This window comes from Salarias fasciatus, chromosome 23, assembly GCF_902148845.1.
Source record: "Salarias fasciatus chromosome 23, fSalaFa1.1, whole genome shotgun sequence".
NCBI classification, from domain to species: Eukaryota; Metazoa; Chordata; class Actinopteri; order Blenniiformes; family Blenniidae; genus Salarias; species Salarias fasciatus.
In genome coordinates, this window is record NC_043766.1 from 32,853,461 (window position 1) to 32,875,474 (window position 22,014).

Sequence of the window (22,014 nt, forward strand, 5' to 3'; positions counted from 1 at the left end):
GTTATTAATAACTTTTTTAAGTAATGGGGATTTATTTTCAGTAGCCAGAATAGTAATAGCACCATTTTTGCTGTGACTTTTCATTGGTAGAAGACTTTTTGTTTGGATTTTGTGCATTTCCCATTACCCGCTCGGTGTGGACGTGGACGTGGACGTGGCTGAGGTGGCGGGTCAGATTGACTTTTCTTAGCATGGTGTCGTTCTGTTTCTCCAAACTGCACTTCAACATGCATCCGATGGTGAGCGAGCTCTTGGCACGGCGGCTGTGTGAGCTGCTGAAACTGTCTTAACCCTTCACAGAGGAGGTTTCCATCCATGCATGCCCACTTTCGGGTTGGTCCCTAGAAAATTAAAAAATTTGCACAATGGAGAAAAACAGAGCTGTGTGTGTCTTCATCAATAATAACTGAGACCTCAAGACGTGTGTGTTCAAATTTTTATAGAAGATGGTCAAATACGTTCAAATTAACCAGAATCCACATTTGTGTTTCATTTTCACAGCTGTAAAATAAAAATAAATCCAATGTATCTCACTGTGAAAAGGTGAAAAAGTTAATATATATAATTTTAACAATACATGAAGGTTAAAATGTGGTTTGGAATTTGGCATGAAGCAATGGATGGCCTTTGAAATCCAGAAAACCACAACACAATATGAAATAAAGCTATGTTATAAAGAAAAGAGCATCACATTTAATCAAATCTTCCTACGTGAACAGTTCCTAGTCATGGACTGGAGCCGGTGTTTTTCAACCAAAACCTTTTCTTTTTCTTTTTTTTTAATTTAATGTAGGAAAAATGTATTAAAGCTGTGCTAAATGAGTGACATTCACTTAAGGATCTGCAAATAATTGAAATGTGAAAAGTCACAGCGGCTGATTTAATCAGTGATCAGTCAAAGAGAGAACCAGGGCTCCGTAACTGTACACAGATCTGTATTGAAGATACATATTAGCAGCTATACCAAAGTGATACAACAAGCATACATGGGCAGATTATACAGAAGAGCGCGTGTCATAATTTCCTTTAATCTCAATGTACAGTTGTGTGTTAATATACAAAAATACATGACAAGATAAAGAAAGACTTTTACACATCTGTAAAAAGGGATAAATATCTTGAGCAATATATAAACACAACACAATAAATCCATCTTTAATCAACCAGGCTATCGGCTTTACGTCGTTGAATCTCACACAAAGCCGATGTTAAAAACTGAACAGAGTTATAGATAAGAAAATACTTCCTGCTAATACTTGTAGTTACAGATATATGTTTGTGTGCACAATATCCAACATTTGCCGAGTTTATTTTCTTTATTTATTTATAATCAGACTGGTTTAACCACCAGAGACGGGCAAAGTCAGAGTGAGATTAGAAATACAAACAATAAAAATGTGACAAAAACTTATTTTCACACTGAATTATCTGTGGGAAAAGAAGCTGCAGTTTTCATACACGACGGAGTGAGCGCCCTCCGGTGGCCGCATCGGGGGTTGCAGTCCGCACAAAACACTCAACATGAAGGGGCTAAAGAGAAAGAAGTTTTTTGTTGTTTTTTTTTTTCCCCCCCATGTGAGTTTATTTCATGTCCAGGAGATATTTTTAGGGGGGTGAGAAAGAGGAAAAAAGTCTTGAGCTGTGTGCTTTGCGGCTCTTTCCTCCTCACTTTTTGTGCGAGCCAATCATCACTTTGGAGACGAAGTTGACGATGGCGCTGGCCGGCTGCTCCGGGTCGTGCTCGGCGAAGAGGTGGCACATGTTTTCAGTGTCACTCTGAGACTTTCTGGCGACGAAGCCAAAAATCCTGGAGGGTTGAAAAAGACACAGACACGCAGGCGTTCAAACAAATAAAACACCTCGTCAGACACAATGATCTCCCAGCTTCAGTTACACTTCATGGTGGAAACATTAACTTGTTGGTTTGCCAAAGGTGCCATGTCACTCTGAATTTTTGGGTTTATGACTGTGTTATTCAGTCAAAACTCAACAAGAACAGAGTTAAATGCTCACAACTGTTCTTTAAAAGTAAATAAAGATAAACATTTAAAGAATACACAACCATATTCTTTTAGCAGGAGAGGGAAGTGACAGAACATCAGGGCTAACAGTCTATAGAGTGAGTGTTTCCATACATAAAAGGGTCACTGTATTAGTAAATATTAGGATTACTGGAAAAATCTGGGGTGAACTTTGACTTCTTTTTTTTTTTTTTGTAATTCGTCTTTGAGTGGAAGTGTGAGGCAGGGCTGTGCAACTTCAGGTAAAGATGTGATCAATTCAAACATGTGAATTAATTGCGTTAATCAGTTTAAGCTTCGCCAACAGTGCTCCGCCCCTCGCCGGATCACACGAGCACGAACGAGTGTGGCTCCACTGAGTGACGGCACACTGACGAGTTTTGTGTTGCTGTTTTGAGTTGGACTTACTTTGCAGTGGAGCCGCTGTCTCTCGTCCACCTGTTAGAGACACAGCCACGTGTTAAAATCATCAAAGTGCAACATATAAATCCAGATTCATTGAGGTAATGGGATGACGATGATAATGACGATGATCAATAATCTCACATCAGTTGCCCACCATCTTCACTTGGCTTCAAAACAAAAACAAAAGCTGGGAAACACGGTCTCACCTAAAAGTCCCGTCATTCCCTCCAATCTTCCTCCCTATGATTAAAGTCTGTTCTCAGAAAGCGTTTCTCATCTAATCTACTGAGCTTCTCTCACTGTGAGCCAAACTCCAGCATGAGTGGAGATCCGATGCCTAATTAGGCACGCCTCATGCCAACATGGATGTTTTTTTTCTTTCTCTCCAAAACAAAATTGCTGCGGTGGTAAAGTGACAGCGCTCATTTCACTAAAACCACTTCCTTAGTGCTGATTGAGTTTAGCGTTTGTTTTTTTTTTTCCTTTTTCAATGAGCTCCATGTGCAGGAAATGAACAAAGAATCATCTCATGATTGATTTTTGGACAGAAGACATTCCAATACAGCCGGCTGGACAAAGAATTCCATAAAGGCAGACGATCAGCAAGCAGCGCCACTAACGACCGTCCAGCAGAGCGGTACTCACTTCCTCCCCTGTGGGTCCAGAGAGCAGAAGATCACCGTGTTGACGGCATAGTGTCTCCGGAAGAACAACCTGCAGAATCAGACACAGACTTATTTTTACACATTTCACGGGTGTGAGGAAAAGGGACGTCGGACTTCCCTCAGTGCTTCACATGTGCAGGGTGTCCGATCGCGGGCGCGCGCACTCACTTCCTCTGGTTGTCGGTGAGCGTGATGCCCTGCGCCGACACTTTGAAGTGGACCACGGTGGAGGACGGCGGGGGGTCCATGGAGAGCGTCTGCGTGGTGGCCTTCTGCACCGCCTGATGTCCCGTGAGAGACTCCAGCTCCACAGAGCCCAGGTACCACACGTTGCACGCTGCACGCATTATTCAAGGAGCCATTCGCCAAAAAAAAAAGTTTGGTGTCATATATATATATATATATATATATATATATATATATATATATATATATATATATATATATATATATATAAAGATTATTCCTGCAATTTAGTGGTCACAGAGCAAGCAAAAGGTTTAAGAAAAAAAAAAACTCATCACCTGCTCCCTGTTTGAGAAGTTCAGCTGCTGAGTTTGTCGAAGTCTGTGCAGGCGAGTTATTCAGCTCCTCAACTGGGTCTGCAAAACACAACCAGCACGTTTAACTTCCACACGCTCTCAAATTCAATTCAAGCCACCCTCCAACAGAGCCGGCCCGACCCAGGGCGGCAAGAGTTTACACGGCGCCCTCTTCCAACCAGTTACATGTTACATGTGTTAACAGAAGAAAGTCTCAGTGCATTAGCTACATTTCCCATAACTGCAATAACTACATACAACAGAAACACCTAAGTGCACCTGCATGCCAAACTATGTACAAAAATGGCATTTTACTCGAGCAAGCATTTTTCCAGTCCATCCCTATTCAATGTGCAATCTTATTTTGAAAACCTTTTGAGAGCTAGCATCCATTTTAGAGTACATGAGCCAGTTTCTCCTGAGTTTTCCCCCCGGCGACTAAGAATCTGGTACAATATTCATACTGAGGCCGTCGTCAGTCCTGATTCTTGGCCCAGACTTACTCGATATTACCTTTTGTAGTGATATTTGAATCAATGTGAGAGTTTCCATTTTAAGAAATCATAGTGATAAATCGTTTCAGTTTGGCGCCCCCTGGAGGCCGCAGTCTGCCTATAAGGTCTGCACACAATCTGCAGTCCATCATGCTGCTGGCCAGTCATCAGAGAGCAGATCTGGCAGTATCATTTAACCTGGGAACTTTTTTTTTTTTTTTTTGAAAGTCATCCGTACAGCTACTCAACAGTGTGCATTTGCTCCAAACATTTAAATGAGAAGTGGGTTTGCCTACAAATGCATCTGAAATGTTGTCAGCAGGAAAATAAACAGATAAACATCAGTTTCTCGCTGGCCGTACGAGTAAGTTCATGATAATTCAAGTATTTCTGCAATAAATGAAAACACTACGATTCATATTATTGCTAAAATAGCACAACACATTCACACTCCGTTTTATCCAATCTGTGAATAAATAACCCCACTATGAACAACTGTCTTCTTTCAGGAGCTGATGGAGCAAATGTTTCACCTCGATAAATATACAATAATCGATATAAACGTAAGAATTTCGTTCGGTTTCTGAAGCGGTGTGCCGATATGCAGCAATATGCCGGTAATATGAGGTGAACGGGGCTTACCTCTGTCAGGCAGGATGAGTTTGCAGGGCAGAGCCAAAGGAGTGATGGAGTGCTGGCACACCAGAGCCGTCAGACTTCCTGTCAGGAAAACAGCGACAGATCAACAACATTTTACAGCAACTAGGACCAAAGATCCAGGAAACGCAAGCATGAATGCGCTGCCTGCAGAGCTCCGAGTCCAGAAGAACATTTTTCTGTCTTGATGCAAGTCCGTGTAAATTTTTAAAATCAGTTGTTTGTTTGTTTGTTTTTTTGTTTGTTTTTCTTCATTTTCAAGGTTATGTATGCAAGACAGACCATTTGAACCCAATCCCATTTATGTGTTTGGGTTTTTCACAGATTATAAATTTTCATAATTTAGCTACAGGGTTTAGTATTAATCTACATTTAGAAATAGTATACATGCACCCTATGTGACAGCATGACAATATAATATATATACTCCTGTAATAGCAGAGAGACAGCGGCTGTGCAACTCTATAACAGTTTGTTATATAGCTCATTTACATTTCAGTTGCTGTAACTGGTACCATTTCACAACAGTGTTAACTTTGGATGCGATGTTCCTACTGACATTAGGACTAATTTATCCTCCATATTCAGACAGTACCTAAAGGTTACGCGTTGTTCCAGCGACCTGTAGAGTTACTCTGTATTTACATAACTAGTTACTTGTTAAATCAACTTGTCTGTTACTTTTTGCTCAGTGTGGTGAATGAGTACAAAGGGACGAGGCTGCTAAAGCTAATCGTGGCTACTGTGGATGCAGGCTGCACTGGGACATGTGTTTAAGTTTCTGTCAGGAAGACTAACAAATGCAATGAGAGGTCCTCCTCTGGTAAACAGGGCTTCCATGAAATAGTAACATATCTGCTCTCGCTGGAGGCAGCAGCTTCACGTGTTGCTAAAGCTAGCAGTGGGTTCAGTAAGCAGGACAGAGAGCGAGAGAGAGACACAGTTTTCCCACCACTAAAAACAAACTGCCTGTTGTAACCCATGGTACTGACCAGTAGAGGGAGCCAGAGGAAATGCATTAAAAGCCCCGGGTCACGGTGCAGCTGTAGCCTCTGGTGGAGGCTCACATGGTGCACAGTTCAAAACAAAGCTGAACTTTCTCTGAACTGTTTGAGTTCGGCGTCGTTTGTTTTCCAGTGATGCTAAAGCGGCGGATAGAGTGTGAAGCTGCACTAACGTCAGGAGACAATCCGACACGGAGGGCAAGTTTTCTCACCAAAGTACGGCTCGTTGGGGCAGCCTTTGAGACGAACTCCTTTCTGGGTGCACTCGATGAGGAAGTGTCTCACCAGCTCGTTGGACAAATCTCCAACTGCACAGACAAGTTTGGCATGTTTCGGTGAAAAGATTTGAGGCAATCGTTTATTCTTCTTTTATTAACTTCCACCCACCTTTTTTACTCTGCTGTAACACTGACGGAGGAGGCGTGGCCACCTTCATGGCCAACCCGTACGCCCCCCGAAATGAATGACTGTCCCTGACAATGAACGAGCCCGGTTCTTTGTCCTTCAGCACGGCGATGGCTGCTCGGGCAGGTCACAGCAGAGCCAGGAAGCAGAGATAAGCTAAAGTTAGAATCATGCGCACACTGTATATGGATGGAAACCTTTCGCACAGCGGTGCGTTATCGCCTCACGAGTGGCCGTCAGGCTCCGGGCAGCCCAGCACCAATATTTACCTTGGTCCCTGGAAATGTCGGGCTTGTACCAGAACTTGGACGTGTCCTGAACAAACTTCACAGTGTCCTGCTTATTGCCGAAGTCTGCAAGACACAGATTGAAGCCAGTCGTTAGGTTTCAGACTGGCTGTGGGCCAGATGAGAGAAGCCGGGTAAAGGGTCGGCACGTAGAAAATACAAAGAATGAAGACTGTCTCACTGTGCAGCGTAGAGCCGCTTGGGTAGTTTCATCTTTGGTGGTAAAGTTTAGGTGTCTGAATATGGATGAATTTTCAAAACAAAAAGAAAACCGAGGCGTTTGTTGCAAAAACATTGTGATACCATTGCTCTTTTTACCTTTTTTTAGGGCGATACAACAGTTATCTACTGAAATAAGCCCTGGATTTGTAAAACCAACTCATTTATAGAAGAAAAAAAAATATTCAAAGGTTAGTCTGAGGGTTTATCAGAAGATTAGCTGAGTGACAAAAAAATAGAAAGAGAAAGAAACAGATTTAAAATTATGCTAAACAAGGCAGATGAGTGGAAACTGAACTGTCAAATGTGAGGGACAAACTTTATTAATGTTTCTCCAAAGGTTTAAAATCACCCCAGCAAATTCTCGGCTATGAAGGACAACCTATAAAATACTAAAAGTTATTAGAAATGTTCAGTGATGCTTTGCTGAAACACATCTGCCTTCCTTCTCTCATCTTTGTCCATTATATCTTCTTCAGTTTTTCTCCACTTCTCATTCCAAACGTCTTCCTCCTGTTTTCTTCCTCCCTCCTTCCTTTTCAAACTCTTCTCCTTCTTATCATCTTCCTTCCACCCTGTAAACTCGTTTCTTCTTTCGTTTTTTTCCTTCAGGTGACCTTTTGTCCTCCTATTTCCATCCTCCTTGCCTATTTTCTTCTTCATATCGTTTTCGTCTGACCTTCTCTCGACCGTCGTCCTACCCTCTCCTTTTACAGCCCTCTGCCTTCTTCCTCTTTGTTTGTCCCACCGCTGCTGTGCTGGACACTGTACCTGCGCCAGGGGACGGCGTCCCGCTGAGTCCTCTGAGGGGGTCCAGGCTCACGGAGGATGAGAACGGGATGCTGAAGCTGCTGCCGCTGTGGGGGCTGGAGAAGCCGCTCAGGGAGGGGGAGCGGGAGCCCAGCTCTCCCCCCTCCCCGCCTCGCCTCTTCTCGGGCAGCAGCGGCGCCAGGCCCCCGTCCACCCCCAGGTTCAGGCTGCCCAGCCCCTCCATGGCCTCCAGCAGGCTGTGCTCCAGGCCGCCGTTCCCCAGCAGCAGCGAGGACAGGTCCGTGCTGTCCGTCATCTCCCGGCGGACCCCCGCTGGACTCCCACCCAGGCCCTTCAGGGGCCCCCGCGGCGAGCTGTGGGCATTGGGGGCGCTGAGGGAGAGAGGGGGCGAGGGCTGGGGGGCAGGATAGAGGGAGTTCATGGAGTTTGGAGTCGTGGAGTTTGGCGTTCGCTCGTGCCACACTGAAGGAGGAGTCGAGCTGCAGGGGACAAAGAAAGAGAAGGAAGTTAAAGCAGAGACAGACCAGAGCAGCACGGCGCTTTGAATTTTTTTTGACTGAATTCTACTTTATTGATCCTCTTGGTTAACAGGCTAGAAGCAGTGTGCTGCAACGCTGCGCTCCCTGGGGATCCATTAGCAGTTCAAGGGTCGGTGCCAGCTGTGGGATTTGAACCTCCAAACCTCCAAATCTGCTTCAGTGAGAAAATTCTGCTGTCCAAATCAGAACCCCTCAGAAGCTGTTCTTACTCGGCGGAGCATTGGAAGAACTCGAGGATTCAGATCAACAGGTGTTAGCCCGGCGCTCCCGCATCGGCGCAGGGTGTGTTTTGACATGGATACCTGTCCGTGTGCGGCAGCGGGCTGTCCGAGGACACCGAGCACATGGAGCCGAAGACCCTCTGACAGGAAGCCGGGGTGACGGACACGTCCGACCTGAACAGGTCGCCGTCGGTGGAGCCGCCGGAGTGGTTTATGCTGTCCAGGAAACTACGGGAATCTGACAAGAGACAGAAAGCTGAGTCAGAAGGAAGCTTGTTTATTCTCACATTTAATATTACTTTTTGAATTTGACTCTGTCTCCATGAATACGGGGGGTTGGGGTGGTGGTGGTGGGGTGGTGGTGGGGGGGGGTGGCTACTGAAAATTGAAAAACACGACAGTCCACCGTGACTTTAAGCTATTGGTCCTCTGCACAGACCCAGTCAGAGGCAACTTGTGGTTCATTCAGTAACAGACGCCTCATGAGTTGTTCCCCACTGTGTCAACGCAAACGATTCCACCTTTGAACGCCAAACACTTTCAGAAAGGGCATCATGTTGAGTTTCTGAGCAATCCAACAAAAACCAAAACAACTGCTCCTTTCCAGATGTTCTGTAAATCCTCCCAGGATGTGACACAGGTCCATAAACCGCATAATAACTGGCCCACGGATCCACTGCTACTAACTGCTACCTGTGTTTGCTCGAGGTGAGGCCCAGCCTTTGTTTGGATTACGCACCGAAAGAGATGAAGCACACCTGTCGTGTTTAACAGAAATCCTGCTGTTTATCTGAAATCACTTGGTGAGGGAATCGCTCCCGGAGCGGCGGCGGTACGGCAAACTTCCACATGACGATTTGGTTCAAATGAACTTGTTATCCTGCCTTCGAGGAGCGGCGCAGATCGGTGAGATCTGAACAAGACAACGGCCGATTTACAAAAACTACAGAGGATGAAAGGTTGTGTGGAGCTGGACTGCAGCGTCGCAAAGCCTTCGTGCATCGTTTGTGTTTGGAGAATAAATTAGGTTTAAAGGCATTTAAATAAGTTTTCATATCAGGACTCAGTATCAGCGAGAAGATAAAGGTTTGCACTCGTCCTTTTAAAAAACAGTATCGTGCATCACTATCACAGGACACATGAGGTAAACACTGTAGATTTAAGGACTATGAACATCAAAAAGCATCCGGTACGCAGTCGTGTTTCTGTGGGGACCGAGTCAGAGGCGACGGAGGCTGGATGGGAGAGTAGAGTCTGGACTTCGGGAGAAACCGGGACCGCGGCGATACGGCAGAGATACCGGGGGAGCTGGAGGCTGGAGGATAAACCTGACTGTCAGCAGCCGAGACGCAGAGCAGAGCGAGTACGATGTGATCTGCTGAAGGTCTGCTTTCGTACAGGTGCAGACTTCTCATTGAACATACAGAAACTGATCTATTCAATGTGCACCTGACAGACAAGCAAGAAAAAACAGTCATTTAATCAGAATGTAATATCAGACAACTGTTCCCAATCACCCAACAAAAACAAAACACACTGGGAGGAGTTCAGAGGAGACGCAGCTGTTCCTGTGAAGCAACTTGTAATGTGTTGACTTCATCATAAGATTTCATTCCTGCTGGTCCACCGCCGTGTTTTTAAAGTGCTTTATCTGTACAGTTGTCTATATTTGTTCTGCTGTATTCCTTCTGTTGCTCACAAAAGCTCTGAGTTTGTGAATTTCTCCCAACTCCAAAGATCTATCAATCCATGAACATTAAAGTCGAATCGCAGCCCGGACAGAGACGGTGAAGCCAGTGGAGTCATACAGTGGGTGGGAGAGCCGCAGGAGAGAAAAACCACTCCAGGCATCCCAAACATGACATTTCTGACATCCAGCGAACGCAGCATGTCATTCAGCAAACATGAGAGTAGACCTCCTCCTCCTCCTCCTCCTCCTCCTCCTCGGACCAGAGACGGGACTGTGAAGTGCGATGAGTCACCGTGAAAACAGTCGGTCATTCATAAAGAGCTCCTTGTTTCAGAGCCCACTCCCCTGCAGCTCTCCCCTCTGTCCCCCCTCTCCTCCCCTCCACTCCTTCCCTCCATTCAGGAACTCAGAGACGTGTCGATTTCAACCCGGCCACACTGCACATCTTCTCATGACATAAGAACACGTGTAGTTAATGGATTTAAAGATGGAACGCAATTGAAGTTACAGCTCTTTACGAAAAACAAACTATAAATTAGAAATCCTTATAGGGATGAAGAGTAGTAGTTTCACACATGCACTGGTTAGTTAATAGACACCCTAAAAATGTATTTTAACAAAAAAAAAAAGATTAGAGATGTTTAAAGGGTCATACTGTTCAAGTGTGGATAAAAATGATAAACTTCAGCTGTTCAAATTCATTATAGATACATATACGTACATGGATTAATGATACAATTGGAATATTTGTTTAAAGTCAAAAGAACAAAATGCTTTTCTGATTTCACAATTCACAGTAGCTTTATCCATCCGTCCCATAAAGACCCCCTGCTGTGCATTCACAACATGAGTAAAATATCGACTAATTGCCCATGCAGGCAATGTAAGTGATTTCACACATAATGAGAAGATTCTTTGGGCTTTGATGCTTTGAGCTGAATCTGACCCTCCCAGAGTTTAACGTTTCCCACACTCATTGTCACAGAGCTGACATTATGTACGCTGGATCAGATGTCTAAAACGTGCCAGCTGCTCTCATTTTTAACACAAAAAAAGTTTATTCAGTGTCTGAAACCATAACACTGCATTTGATTGTTGAGTTAATTAGTTATTTATTAGTTATCTTATTAGGCTTCTAGTTCCAGGGTCTGCAGCCTTTGTGGCCAAAAGAGCCAGTTTTCTGGAGCCGCAAAACCTTTAAAATAAGGCGAACGCAGCTTCTAAAGGTTCATATATACAGAAGATTTGAAAAACAAAAAAACAAAACCTGTATCTAATGTTGCATTTATGAAGTTTCACTTCCATCTTAATATGGTGAACATCACAGTTTCAGTTGGTTTTTTTTGCCTGATTTTAGTGGTTTCATTCTTCTCCTAGCATTTTCAGACAAATATGACATAAAATAGACAAATGAACTATAGCAGCAAATGTTACGTCAGTTAAAAAAACTTGAACTGGAGCATCAAGCTTTGGTCTAAGAACATACACCACTGCACATTTGAGAAATGTCACATTTTTTTTCGGTTTAGTTCATAAAAAACAAATCTTAGGTTAACTTTTTCTCATAACAAGATTTAATACGAGTAGATTTTGAATCAAAAAACACAGATTCAAAGGATGCATTGTAAAAGTGTGGTTCACAGAATATTTGTGTGAATTAATTTTGGCTAACTGCTGGAAAATGGTAAGGACGTTTTCTTCACTGGTTTTATTTTGGAGGGCCTCCAACGAGTGGGGAAAGGAAGTCTGCAGATCTGTAGGTGATGTGATTTATTGTAGGAACGCATCGAAATTCTTCAACGGACTCTCAGATTCTCCGGGTGCCATTTATTCAGAAAATCTAATATTGTTGCGCTGAGTGACGTCGGGCTTGTTTTTCTAAACTGTCCTTCGCAGCTCTGTCAGCGGTGTACTTTCTCTTCTCTGAAGTCTCCTTTCCCAGTCACCCCTGAACGCACCGCAGCGTCGGAAGGCTGGAAGGATTCAAAACGCAAAAATAAAAAAAAAAAGTTACACACAAAAAAACTAAGCAAAAGTAGAAACTCTGGGGAAAAATAAATACTGGAGTAAATGCACTTCCATCAACTTTGCACGCAGCCTGACACGTCAAACATCGGCAGGATGCAGCAGCACCGACCAACCGCGGCGGGCGGTGTTGGTCAGGGGAAACAAACAGCAAATGAAGATTGTTTGGACGGATTCCTGAAACATTCCCACAGTCGCTGACAGTGTTTCTCTCTCTCGGGACGAATCCCTGAGCGCATCGGCGGCAGCCGGCCTGCATCCCTCTCCGTTCCCACGGCCGATTATCCCCGCCGCGCTCCGTCCCGGCTCCTCCGCTCAATTACAGAGCAGCACCAACCGAGTCAAACTGACCCCACCTTGACCTCAGATAAGGCCGTCAGACCTCTGCTCACAGCTTTCAATCCCACAGAGACTCCTCAACCTCAGCAGCCTCGAAGAAACTCCAATACTGGACGCTCTGCATGGATTTCAAGTTAGATTTCATATGAATTGTATCTGTTTCTGCAGAGAACGACGCAACAGAAACGGCAAGGCAAGTGGATTCAGAAGCATTTAGCAACAAGGCAACTCTAAGTTCTTCACAAATGCATCAAACAAGGTAAAAGGACACCGAATTAGATAAAAAATGTTCAAATAAAAACAAAAACAAACAAACAATATAACTAGGGCTGAGTTGACTTTATGAGAAGGTGTTTTCAAGCCTGACTTCAAAAGTCTTTCTTCTCTTATTCAACTTTAACATTTGGGTCTTTTCAGGCTAAATCAGCAGGAGACACAAAAGTCGATTCTCCAGAACTTATTTCAATCTTTATTTAAAAAAAAAAAAAAAAAAAAAACTTTACTGCATCCAACAAGAACTCTGCCCTAACATAGAGTTTGACCTTTCTTTAGTTTGGCGGCTGTGGAAGCTTTAAAATGACTTAGCTATAATCAAATCATATATTTTCACATGGAGAATGAATGAGGCTTTATGGCGTTTAATAAGTCCTCCAGTCGCTAAAGGCTAATGCGGTTTCATGACAACAACAAACTACAGCACCCACTAGTGGCCCAACATGAAAACTACGTCTTTTTCCCATGTAAACGCACAGTCTAAACTTAACCTTTTCACATTTACACTTGATTCCACTTGAAAAATTGAAAAATAAACAGACAAGAGAATACAAAGTCAGTAGGTGTCAAAAGTCAACCTGGATGAATAAGAGAAGCTTCCTCCAGAATCCTCTTTCTCAAAAATCCTATATTAGTCGCAAAGTGCACAATTTTTCCAGGAATATTGGAAAAGACGGATCTTAAAATTTGAAAACATCATAAGTCCCAGCAGGTAGGCACAACAGAAGAAGGCAGATTGCTGAAACTCTGTTCTCCTGATGATTCTAACTTTTTCAGCTTGGTTGTTACACTGCAGCGTTTACGTGTCCCAACGCTGCACTGACTGTTTAAATCAGCCTGTTGTGATTCCCTCAAAGTTAGCAACGAGCTGACCGAACAATCACCTGATTATTCATGAGACTTTGGGGAGTCTCTTCATTTTACTTGAACTTTTTTCTCTTTTTTTTTTCCCTTTCTCTTCTTTTCACTATGGGTGTTTTTCTGTGTGTTGTTTTCTCTTCACAGCTCCATGCGAGCACAAAGCCTCTTCAGTTTACGGTCGAAGCGTGCAAAACCATTTCCAGATGGCACAGAACCACATGGGCACGGCTGCCAGCCACCACCAGCATCTCACACACACACACACACACACACACACACACACACTCACACACTCACTCACACACACACACACACACACACACACACACTCACACACTCACTCACACACTCACACACACTGCTCTGATCAGGCTGACAGTTTTTTGGCCGGGGCCAGCAGATGTGTGCGTACTTTCATGTTCAGCATGAAGATAAATCAATGAAACCGAGGTGAATTTTCTGGAGATTCCACATCGTGATGCTCACGTCACTTTCAGAGTCGTATGAAAATATATTTCTGTTCTTGTTTCGTGTATATCTGTGGCACTGCGGAGGCTTTTCATGGACAGCACCGGGGAAAACGTGAGCTGAGGAATATTCTCACAACTTCCCCCGGTAGTATTTCTTCCTCCCATGTTTTTGAACAGCGTTTCAGACCGTCCGAGCTGCTACATGTCGTAGCATTGACAGTTGCTACTTCACTGAGCTCTTGTTGACGCGGGGGAGGAGCATTGCTCTCTGATCCTGGACTACATGAGCGATGTCCCGCTGGGACTTTAGCACGAGTTCACAGTATCTTCCACTTCTTCTCATTATGATCATAGAGCATCTTCCTCCCACGAATTGACGTAACTTCAATTAACAGCTGTTTTTAATAACTTTAGCCTGCTTCTAAATAGGCTTAGCTCTTTGAAAAATCTTTACTTTTAGCAGTTTTAACTCTTTTATAAACTTTTTTTGGTTGTTTTTACCAGGTTTAATTCTTTTTAGAATAGTTTTTATAAACAGCTTTTTTTCTTTTTAGAACATTTTATATAAGCAGATTTAATTCTTTTTTGTATATTTGTTTAGTAAGCAAGTTTGAACATATTTATCAGAAATTATTTAACCAGGTTTTTCCCATTTTAGCCATTTTCAACAAATATGTTTAGGCCTCTTTTTTAAAGCAAATTTCATGTTTAGGACAAATGTAGTCATTTTCGTGACTGGTTGTTTGGCATTTTCGGCAGATTTGGCTGATTTAGCTGTTAATACTATTTTATCTGCTCTATCTGTTCATTTTCTAGTAGTTTAGAAGCTTATGGTTTAATCTTATTATTTTTTAAGTGAGTTATTGAAGATATTTCCCAGCAAGTTTACCAGTTTGAGTCAGTTATCCTTTTCACAGCAATACTTTTTTGGTTATTTGTTAGTTTTACTCCACACATCAAACAAACCAACACCCCTCCTAACCCCGCCACTTCAGGAAGCAAGTAGAAACTGTAATTGGGCGTTTATATTCATTTATATTCATTAATTTGCACAGGACTGGTTTTATCCAACAAAGACACACTGTCTCAGTCACCATCCTCGTTGGTGCCTGAGCAAGCGGCTGCGCCTACACACACGCACACACACACACACACACACACACACACACACACACACACACACACACACACACACACACACACACACACGCTCAACCAGCAGTGCAGACACAGTAATACTGGACAAACTCCCTACTGACCACAGGAATGTGTGTGCAAGTGTTTGCCCTGTACAGACACACACACACACACACACACACACACACACACCCTTGGACCAAGGGTCTGACGGGTCTGCGACATGTTCCAGCTGTTTGCAGCGATCACAGGCTGCAGCCTCTCTGGAGGATTAAGGGAAGATGTGGAAACAAAGTGAGCAGGAAAACACCTGCTGCTAACCAAAGGGCCTCCAGGCTTTGTCTCTCTGAGTCCATCTTTAAACCGTTTCACTTTCAATGGCAGCAGATGAAAGGCTTGGTCTCGGACTAGCCAAACACTCATTAGTACTAGAGAGGGTTAGGTGATACGCATGACCACAGTTTGGCCTGTTGGCTGGTTCACGGAGCCATTTCCTGTTTACAAAATACTGATATAATTACAGTCTATTTATAGATTTTGTTCAGTATAATCTTCTGGAATGAATACTCATTGTTGGACGATGTGGAGGAAAAGCAAAACAAAAATTAACTTAATTTTCAAGCGTGTTAAATGTTCACTGTCAATAGATTAGAAACAAGTTCATGTTTTCCATGAACTGGTAAAATGTCTCATTTTACAGCATCCAGGCTATTTTGGAATTGGGGATGAAGTGGAAGATTTTCTAAAATTGATATGAATACTGAAAGACTTGACCTGATGATGAGATGATGATGAACAAAACTGACAAGCATCTTCCTTCCAGAGCATCTTCGTCCCTCTAACATCCACATTATAGAGCATCTTCCTCCTATTAACACCCAGATTATAAAGTATCTTCCTCCTATTAACACCCAGATTATAGAGCATCTTCCTTCTATTAACACCCAGATTATAAAGCATCTTCCTCCTATTAACACCCAGATTATAGAGCATCTTCCTCCTATTAACACCCAGATTATAGAGCATCTTCCTCCTATTAGCACCCAGATTATAAAGCATCTTCCTCCTATTAACACCCACATTATAGAGCATCTTCCTTCTATTAACACCCAGATTATAAAGCATCTTCCTCCTATTAACACCCAGATTATAGAGCATCTTCCTCCTATTAACACCCAGATTATAGAGCATCTTCCTCCTATTAACACCCAGATTATAAAGTATCTTCCTCCTATTAACACCCAGATTATAGAGCATCTTCCTTCTATTAACACCCAGATTATAAAGCATCTTCCTACTATTAACACCCAGATTATAGAGCATCTTCCTCCTATTAACACCCAGATTATAGAGCATCTTCCTCCTATTAACACCCAGATTATAAAGTATCTTCCTCCTATTAACACCCAGATTATAGAGCATCTTCCTTCTATTAACACCCAGATTATAAAGCATCTTCCTACTATTAACACCCAGATTATAGAGCATCTTCCTTCTATTAACACCCAGATTATAAAGCATCTTCCTCCTATTAACACCCAGATTATAGAGCATCTTCCTTCTATTAACACCCAGATTATAAAGCATCTTCCTCCTATCAACACCCAGATTATAGAGCATCTTCCTTCTATTAACACCCAGATTATAAAGCATCTTCCTCCTATTAACACCCAGATTATAGAGCATCTTCCTTCTATTAACACCCAGATTATAAAGCATCTTCCTCCTATTAACACCCAGATTATAGAGCATCTTCCTTCTATTAACACCCAGATTATAGAGCATCTTCCTCCTATTAACACCCACATTATAGAGCATCTTCCTTCTATTAACACCCAGATTATAAAGCATCTTCCTCCTATTAACACCCACATTATAGAGCATCTTCCTTCTATTAACACCCAGATTATAAAGCATCTTCCTCCTATTAACACCCAGATTATAGAGCATCATCCTCCTATTAACACCCAGATTATAGAGCATCTTCCTTCTATTAACACCCAGATTATAAAGCATCTTCCTCCTATTAACACCCAGATTATAGAGCATCTTCCTTCTATTAACACCCAGATTATAAAGCATCTTCCTCCTATTAACACCCAGATTATAGAGCATCTTCCTCCTATTAACACCCAGATTATAGAGCATCTTCCTCCTATTAACACCCACATTATAGAGCATCTTCCTTCTATTAACACCCAGATTATAAAGCATCTTCCTCCTATTAACACCCACATTATAGAGCATCTTCCTTCTATTAACACCCAGATTATAAAGCATCTTCCTCCTATTAACACCCAGATTATAGAGCATCATCCTCCTATTAACACCCAGATTATAGAGCATCTTCCTTCTATTAACACCCAGATTATAAAGCATCTTCCTCCTATTAACACCCAGATTATAGAGCATCTTCCTTCTATTAACACCCAGATTATAGAGCATCTTCCTCCCCAGATTATAGAGCATCATCCTCCTATTAACACCCAGATTATAGAGCATCTTCCTTCTATTAACACCCAGATTATAAAGCATCTTCCTCCTATTAACACCCACATTATAGAGCATCTTCCTTCTATTAACACCCAGATTATAAAGCATCTTCCTCCTATTAACACCCAGATTATAGAGCATCATCCTCCTATTAACACCCAGATTATAGAGCATCTTCCTTCTATTAACACCCAGATTATAAAGCATCTTCCTCCTATTAACACCCAGATTATAGAGCATCTTCCTCCTATTAACACCCAGATTATAGAGCATCTTCCTTCTATTAACACCCAGATTATAGAGCATCTTCCTCCCCAGATTATAGAGCATCATCCTCCTATTAACACCCAGATTATAGAGCATCTTCCTCCTATTAACACCCAGATTATAGAGCATCTTCCTCCTATTAACACCCAGATTATAGAGCATCTTCCTCCCCAGATTATACAGCATCTTCGTCCGACTGCCATCCATACTGAAGAGCGTCTTCCTCCACTGACTTCAGGTGAGCTTGGTGACTGAATGTTCCATTAGACTCACACAGTGCCGACAGCTCTGCTAATCTCCAGCAACAGGACATTAATACAACTAAGGAAAGCTGGAATAAATGGGACTTTCATCTTAAAGTAATCCAAGTATTACTTTTTAATTCAGTTACCTGAAGACACTTTACTGCTAACTTGAAGCTGGGTACATGGGCCACCTTACTGCTATGACATATGTGAATTGCACCCTTCCTTCACCATGCACACTGAAATGTGATCTGTTGCTTTATCTTATTATTTAACTACTTTTCACTTGCAGTAACTACAAAACTTTTCACAGAAGGGTCACCTCTAACCCTGCGTAAATAAAGTGTTGATGAGAGAAAAGGCGCTTCTTCTCCTTGGTATCAGGAGACCTGACATCAGAATGTGATCGGCTGCCTGCTGCTGCTTTCCTGTGATGAGAATCCATCAGTCTGGCTCTGCCTCCTATTCTGGAGCCCCGAGCGTCTTCGCCTGGCATTTCCCCGCAGGGAGGGCGAGCTGGTGGACGGTCGTCCGTAAATCAGATTCCTACGTTCAGTGTTTGAAGCGACAGTTTTATCGGCGGGGGGAGCGGTGCAGGGGGCCCCGTAACGAGCGGTCCGAGGAGGGAGTGAGGGGTAACAATGCTGCGCACAAAGAGGCAGAGCGAGGGGTAAACAAGGCCGTGTTTGAGGAGAGCAGCGCCACATCCACCGCCGCCGAGGGCTTTTATTGCCGTCTGAAGTATCCTGATGATAACTGAAAGGCTTTATGCAGCGCACTCAGATGCTCCGCTGTGGGTTTTCACGCAGCAGACAGTTTACAACAGCAGCAATAACTCACTCTGTCTGACTGTCGGTGCCCCGTCTGGCTCTCCCCGGCCCAGGATGAACATCCGTGTTCCTCTGCAGTGTGGGAAGTCGGCTGCGCACAAACGTCTCCGATATTTGATCATACCAAGTCCAAATTCCTCAGACTGAGCCCATCTGGAGAAGAGATCATGGATTTTTTTCCTCCTGCCGGTGGGTTCATGCATGTCGGCAGGTTTAATGGAGGCACTGTGCTGCAGGAGACTTTCTGAGCTCCGACAGGAAGAGGAAAAACAAAGTGCAGCAGATCTGTGACTCGTCTGATCAGTGAGGGAAAAAGCTTAATGCCACTTCTGTCAATAACATGACAACTTTTTTTTGTTTGTTTTTTTTTTGGTAATTTATTCTCTCTATCGGCCTGCAGACTCCTGATCCCCAGTCCGTCTCGCTAACCTCCAGGCCACCTTGTTATTTGTCACTTTGGGTGTACATGACAACATTTACAGAGCTGCTGTCTCTCTGCCTCCCTGCTTCCTGTGCCAGTTGACACCTGATAGGTTACTGTTTCACTAAACCCCTGTTTGCTCGAAGAGAGCCGCCGCATTGGACTGGTATTCCCAGTAGCTTCCATTAGCATTAGCAGAGGAGGCTAACCAGCAGGACGTCACTGCTACAGATTATGAAGACGTGCTGATGAAGGACATCGTTATCTGCCTCTTCTCAACAAAGACACGAGTGATGAAGCACTCGTCGTCCATCTATTACAGATATCCTGGTATACAGGTATCGGTATCGGCGCATCCATAAAATTAACCGTCAGCTTCTGTGTCCAAGACTTCATGAGCTTCATCCTAGTGTGATGCAGCCAGCAAGCAACGTCCTGCTGTCGATGGGCTGTCTGTCAGAAAACTGTGGCAAAGCGGGTTATCGATCAAAACTCTGAACCCAGCGCCTCAAAGCTCCGTTGTCGTTCTTGTGACTGTGAGCTGCAGCGTGAAGAGCTGTGAGCCAGGTAAAGCAGAGACAACTGGATACTGAAGCAACGTCTGGTACCTTCATCACACTTTAATCTGGGATGATTTTGTCTCTGTGCTCCTTCAAACCAGTCTTCACTCCAGCCGTCAACGCTGAGTCCTACATCAACATTCACCGCTCAACGACTGCACGATGTGAGAGTCACCGAGTACCACGGTCAAAGCGGAGGAAATAATAAATATTTTCTGCCACCTTCTTCTCTAGCTGCCTTCATTTACCAGCGAGACGGATAGGTGCAGTCTGCATCGCCATGTCAGTATTTGATGTTTCTAAAGATGCTGTGAATCCACATTTCATGTTGTCTTCTTCAGAACTGCATTTCCATACTGTAAACATCCCAAATGCATGCAAACATCCCAGCGACCGGACTTTGTCCGCCGACGTTGTTTTAACTGTTTTGACTGTTTTTAAAGATTTATTTTCTAAATTGTTTTCTTTTTTGTTAGTGATTAAACCTCGTGTAGAAATGTAAATACTCTGAAGCGCTTTACCATATAGCTCATTTTTTAGCTCTTTCCAGTCCATTTAGCCACTGTTTATGTTTCCTTTACACATTTCTTGTGGGTTTTCACTTTTTTTTGTGCCATTTTTGCTTCTTTTTTGTTTGTTTTTTAACGTTTAACCTTTTCAATTAAGATAGGAGTCACTTTGAAAATGACAGATCAGCTATAGAAACATACACGGCACTAGAAACGCAGGTTTTAGATGACTTTACTAGAGAATACTTCTATTAATCCTTCTTATTTTTAAGGAAACGCCATGCATCCTGCATGCGATCACAGGGAGGGACATACCTGGTAATCTGATCGCGCTGATGATTCCTGGCATCAGCCATACACTACACCTCTTAATTCATGTGAGTGAACGGCGGTGGTGTGTGTCGTCGGTTCATATCCTCCATGCTTCATGCATGTGTCACCTGGTCTGCATATAGTTTCCTTGCTTCCTGCAGCCTCACGTGCTTTGTCAAGGGAGGGCCGTAAACTGCAGATGTACCGTAAGTCATCATGACATCAGTTTACGTGCCGGACAATAGAGGTTCTGGTAAATTTCAACAATACACACCAGCTGTTGATTAATGCTCTGGGGAACAAAACCCACGTTTCCTTCTCTGCAGCGTGGCATCTGGCCTCTGAACGCTCCCTTTGTCAACAGTTTCCAGCCTGCCATTCGATTTTCTGCATCTTTTGCCCCGGATTTTCTGGACACCCGTACCGTGTCTGTGCAACATCTCCGAACAACTCTCATCAATTACATTCCCTTCAGGGAAACTCTGAATATGCTTCAGATGTTTTCAACAAAGCCATTTCACTTTGAGGGCTGCTTTCGCTGCTGATGAACCTACCAGAGATTCTTTGACATGTTGGCCTCTGATAGGTAAGGAAAGAGTGAAAAACAGATGCCTCCTCTTGATCTGTAAATCTTAAGGATTTTCATGATAAATCCAGTGAAAAATGTCTGGAAAGCAGACATGGCAAGAGCTGAACTGAAGTCTCAGACCTAACGGTGAGTCCTCGTCAGGGTCTGTGTGTCTGTAGAAAGTTCAACAGGACGAAGGCTCAAATGGATTCAGCTGAACAATGACGATTCCTATTCTATTTTTAACTTATACAAATAAATAAAGAACATATGCAGACAAAATAATTCATTGATATTCCAGACGAATAACAATTAAATGCTAGTTGGCAATGGAGATCTGGGGTCAGTTAACCCATTTTAATAAGTTGTTTCTCACAGTGAAGACTTCAAGATACAACCACAGTGCCACGTCTTTTTTAAATTTAAACATGGTGCATTTAACACATTCAAAGCCTCCATCATTAATTGTATCATTAGTTTATGTAAAACCCATTTCAAGGTGGAAATGGTGCCCAGAAACTCTAGCATGTAGCACGAAGTTTATAGTATTGCTCCGAGTAAAATCCTCCTGGATCCACTGAGCAGTGAATCTACTGATCCACATTGTTCTGACTCTGCCGGTTCAAATGTCTCTGCTGGTTAGGTCTCTGGAGTTGAATGCTCGACAGCACATCAGGCGAGCCCTAAAGATGAAGCTCTTTTCTTTATTTTGATCGGTTTTCTTTTCAGTTTTGCTGAACGTTTTAATTTCCTGTGTGTTAATTTATAGCATGGTTGAATTGAA

The 22,014-nt window shown here is 43.1% G+C and overlaps 1 protein-coding gene across 1 annotated transcript in view; it reads right to left on the reverse strand.

Moving 5' to 3' along the window:
- Window positions 1-704: 704 nt before the first annotated feature.
- tns3.2 (tensin 3, tandem duplicate 2) overlaps window positions 705-22,014 on the reverse strand; it is a 64,108-nt gene continuing 42,798 nt past the window's right edge. The window contains exons 17-27 of the mRNA XM_030082460.1: window positions 8,312-8,468; window positions 7,471-7,949; window positions 6,463-6,546; window positions 6,176-6,307; window positions 6,001-6,096; window positions 4,770-4,847; window positions 3,616-3,693; window positions 3,260-3,428; window positions 3,072-3,140; window positions 2,430-2,459; window positions 705-1,807 (exon numbers count right to left, since the gene is read on the reverse strand). Coding sequence (XP_029938320.1) covers window positions 1,666-1,807; window positions 2,430-2,459; window positions 3,072-3,140; window positions 3,260-3,428; window positions 3,616-3,693; window positions 4,770-4,847; window positions 6,001-6,096; window positions 6,176-6,307; window positions 6,463-6,546; window positions 7,471-7,949; window positions 8,312-8,468 — 1,514 coding nt within the window. The 3' untranslated portion in view covers window positions 705-1,665. The remainder of the gene's footprint in view (window positions 1,808-2,429; window positions 2,460-3,071; window positions 3,141-3,259; window positions 3,429-3,615; window positions 3,694-4,769; window positions 4,848-6,000; window positions 6,097-6,175; window positions 6,308-6,462; window positions 6,547-7,470; window positions 7,950-8,311; window positions 8,469-22,014) is intronic.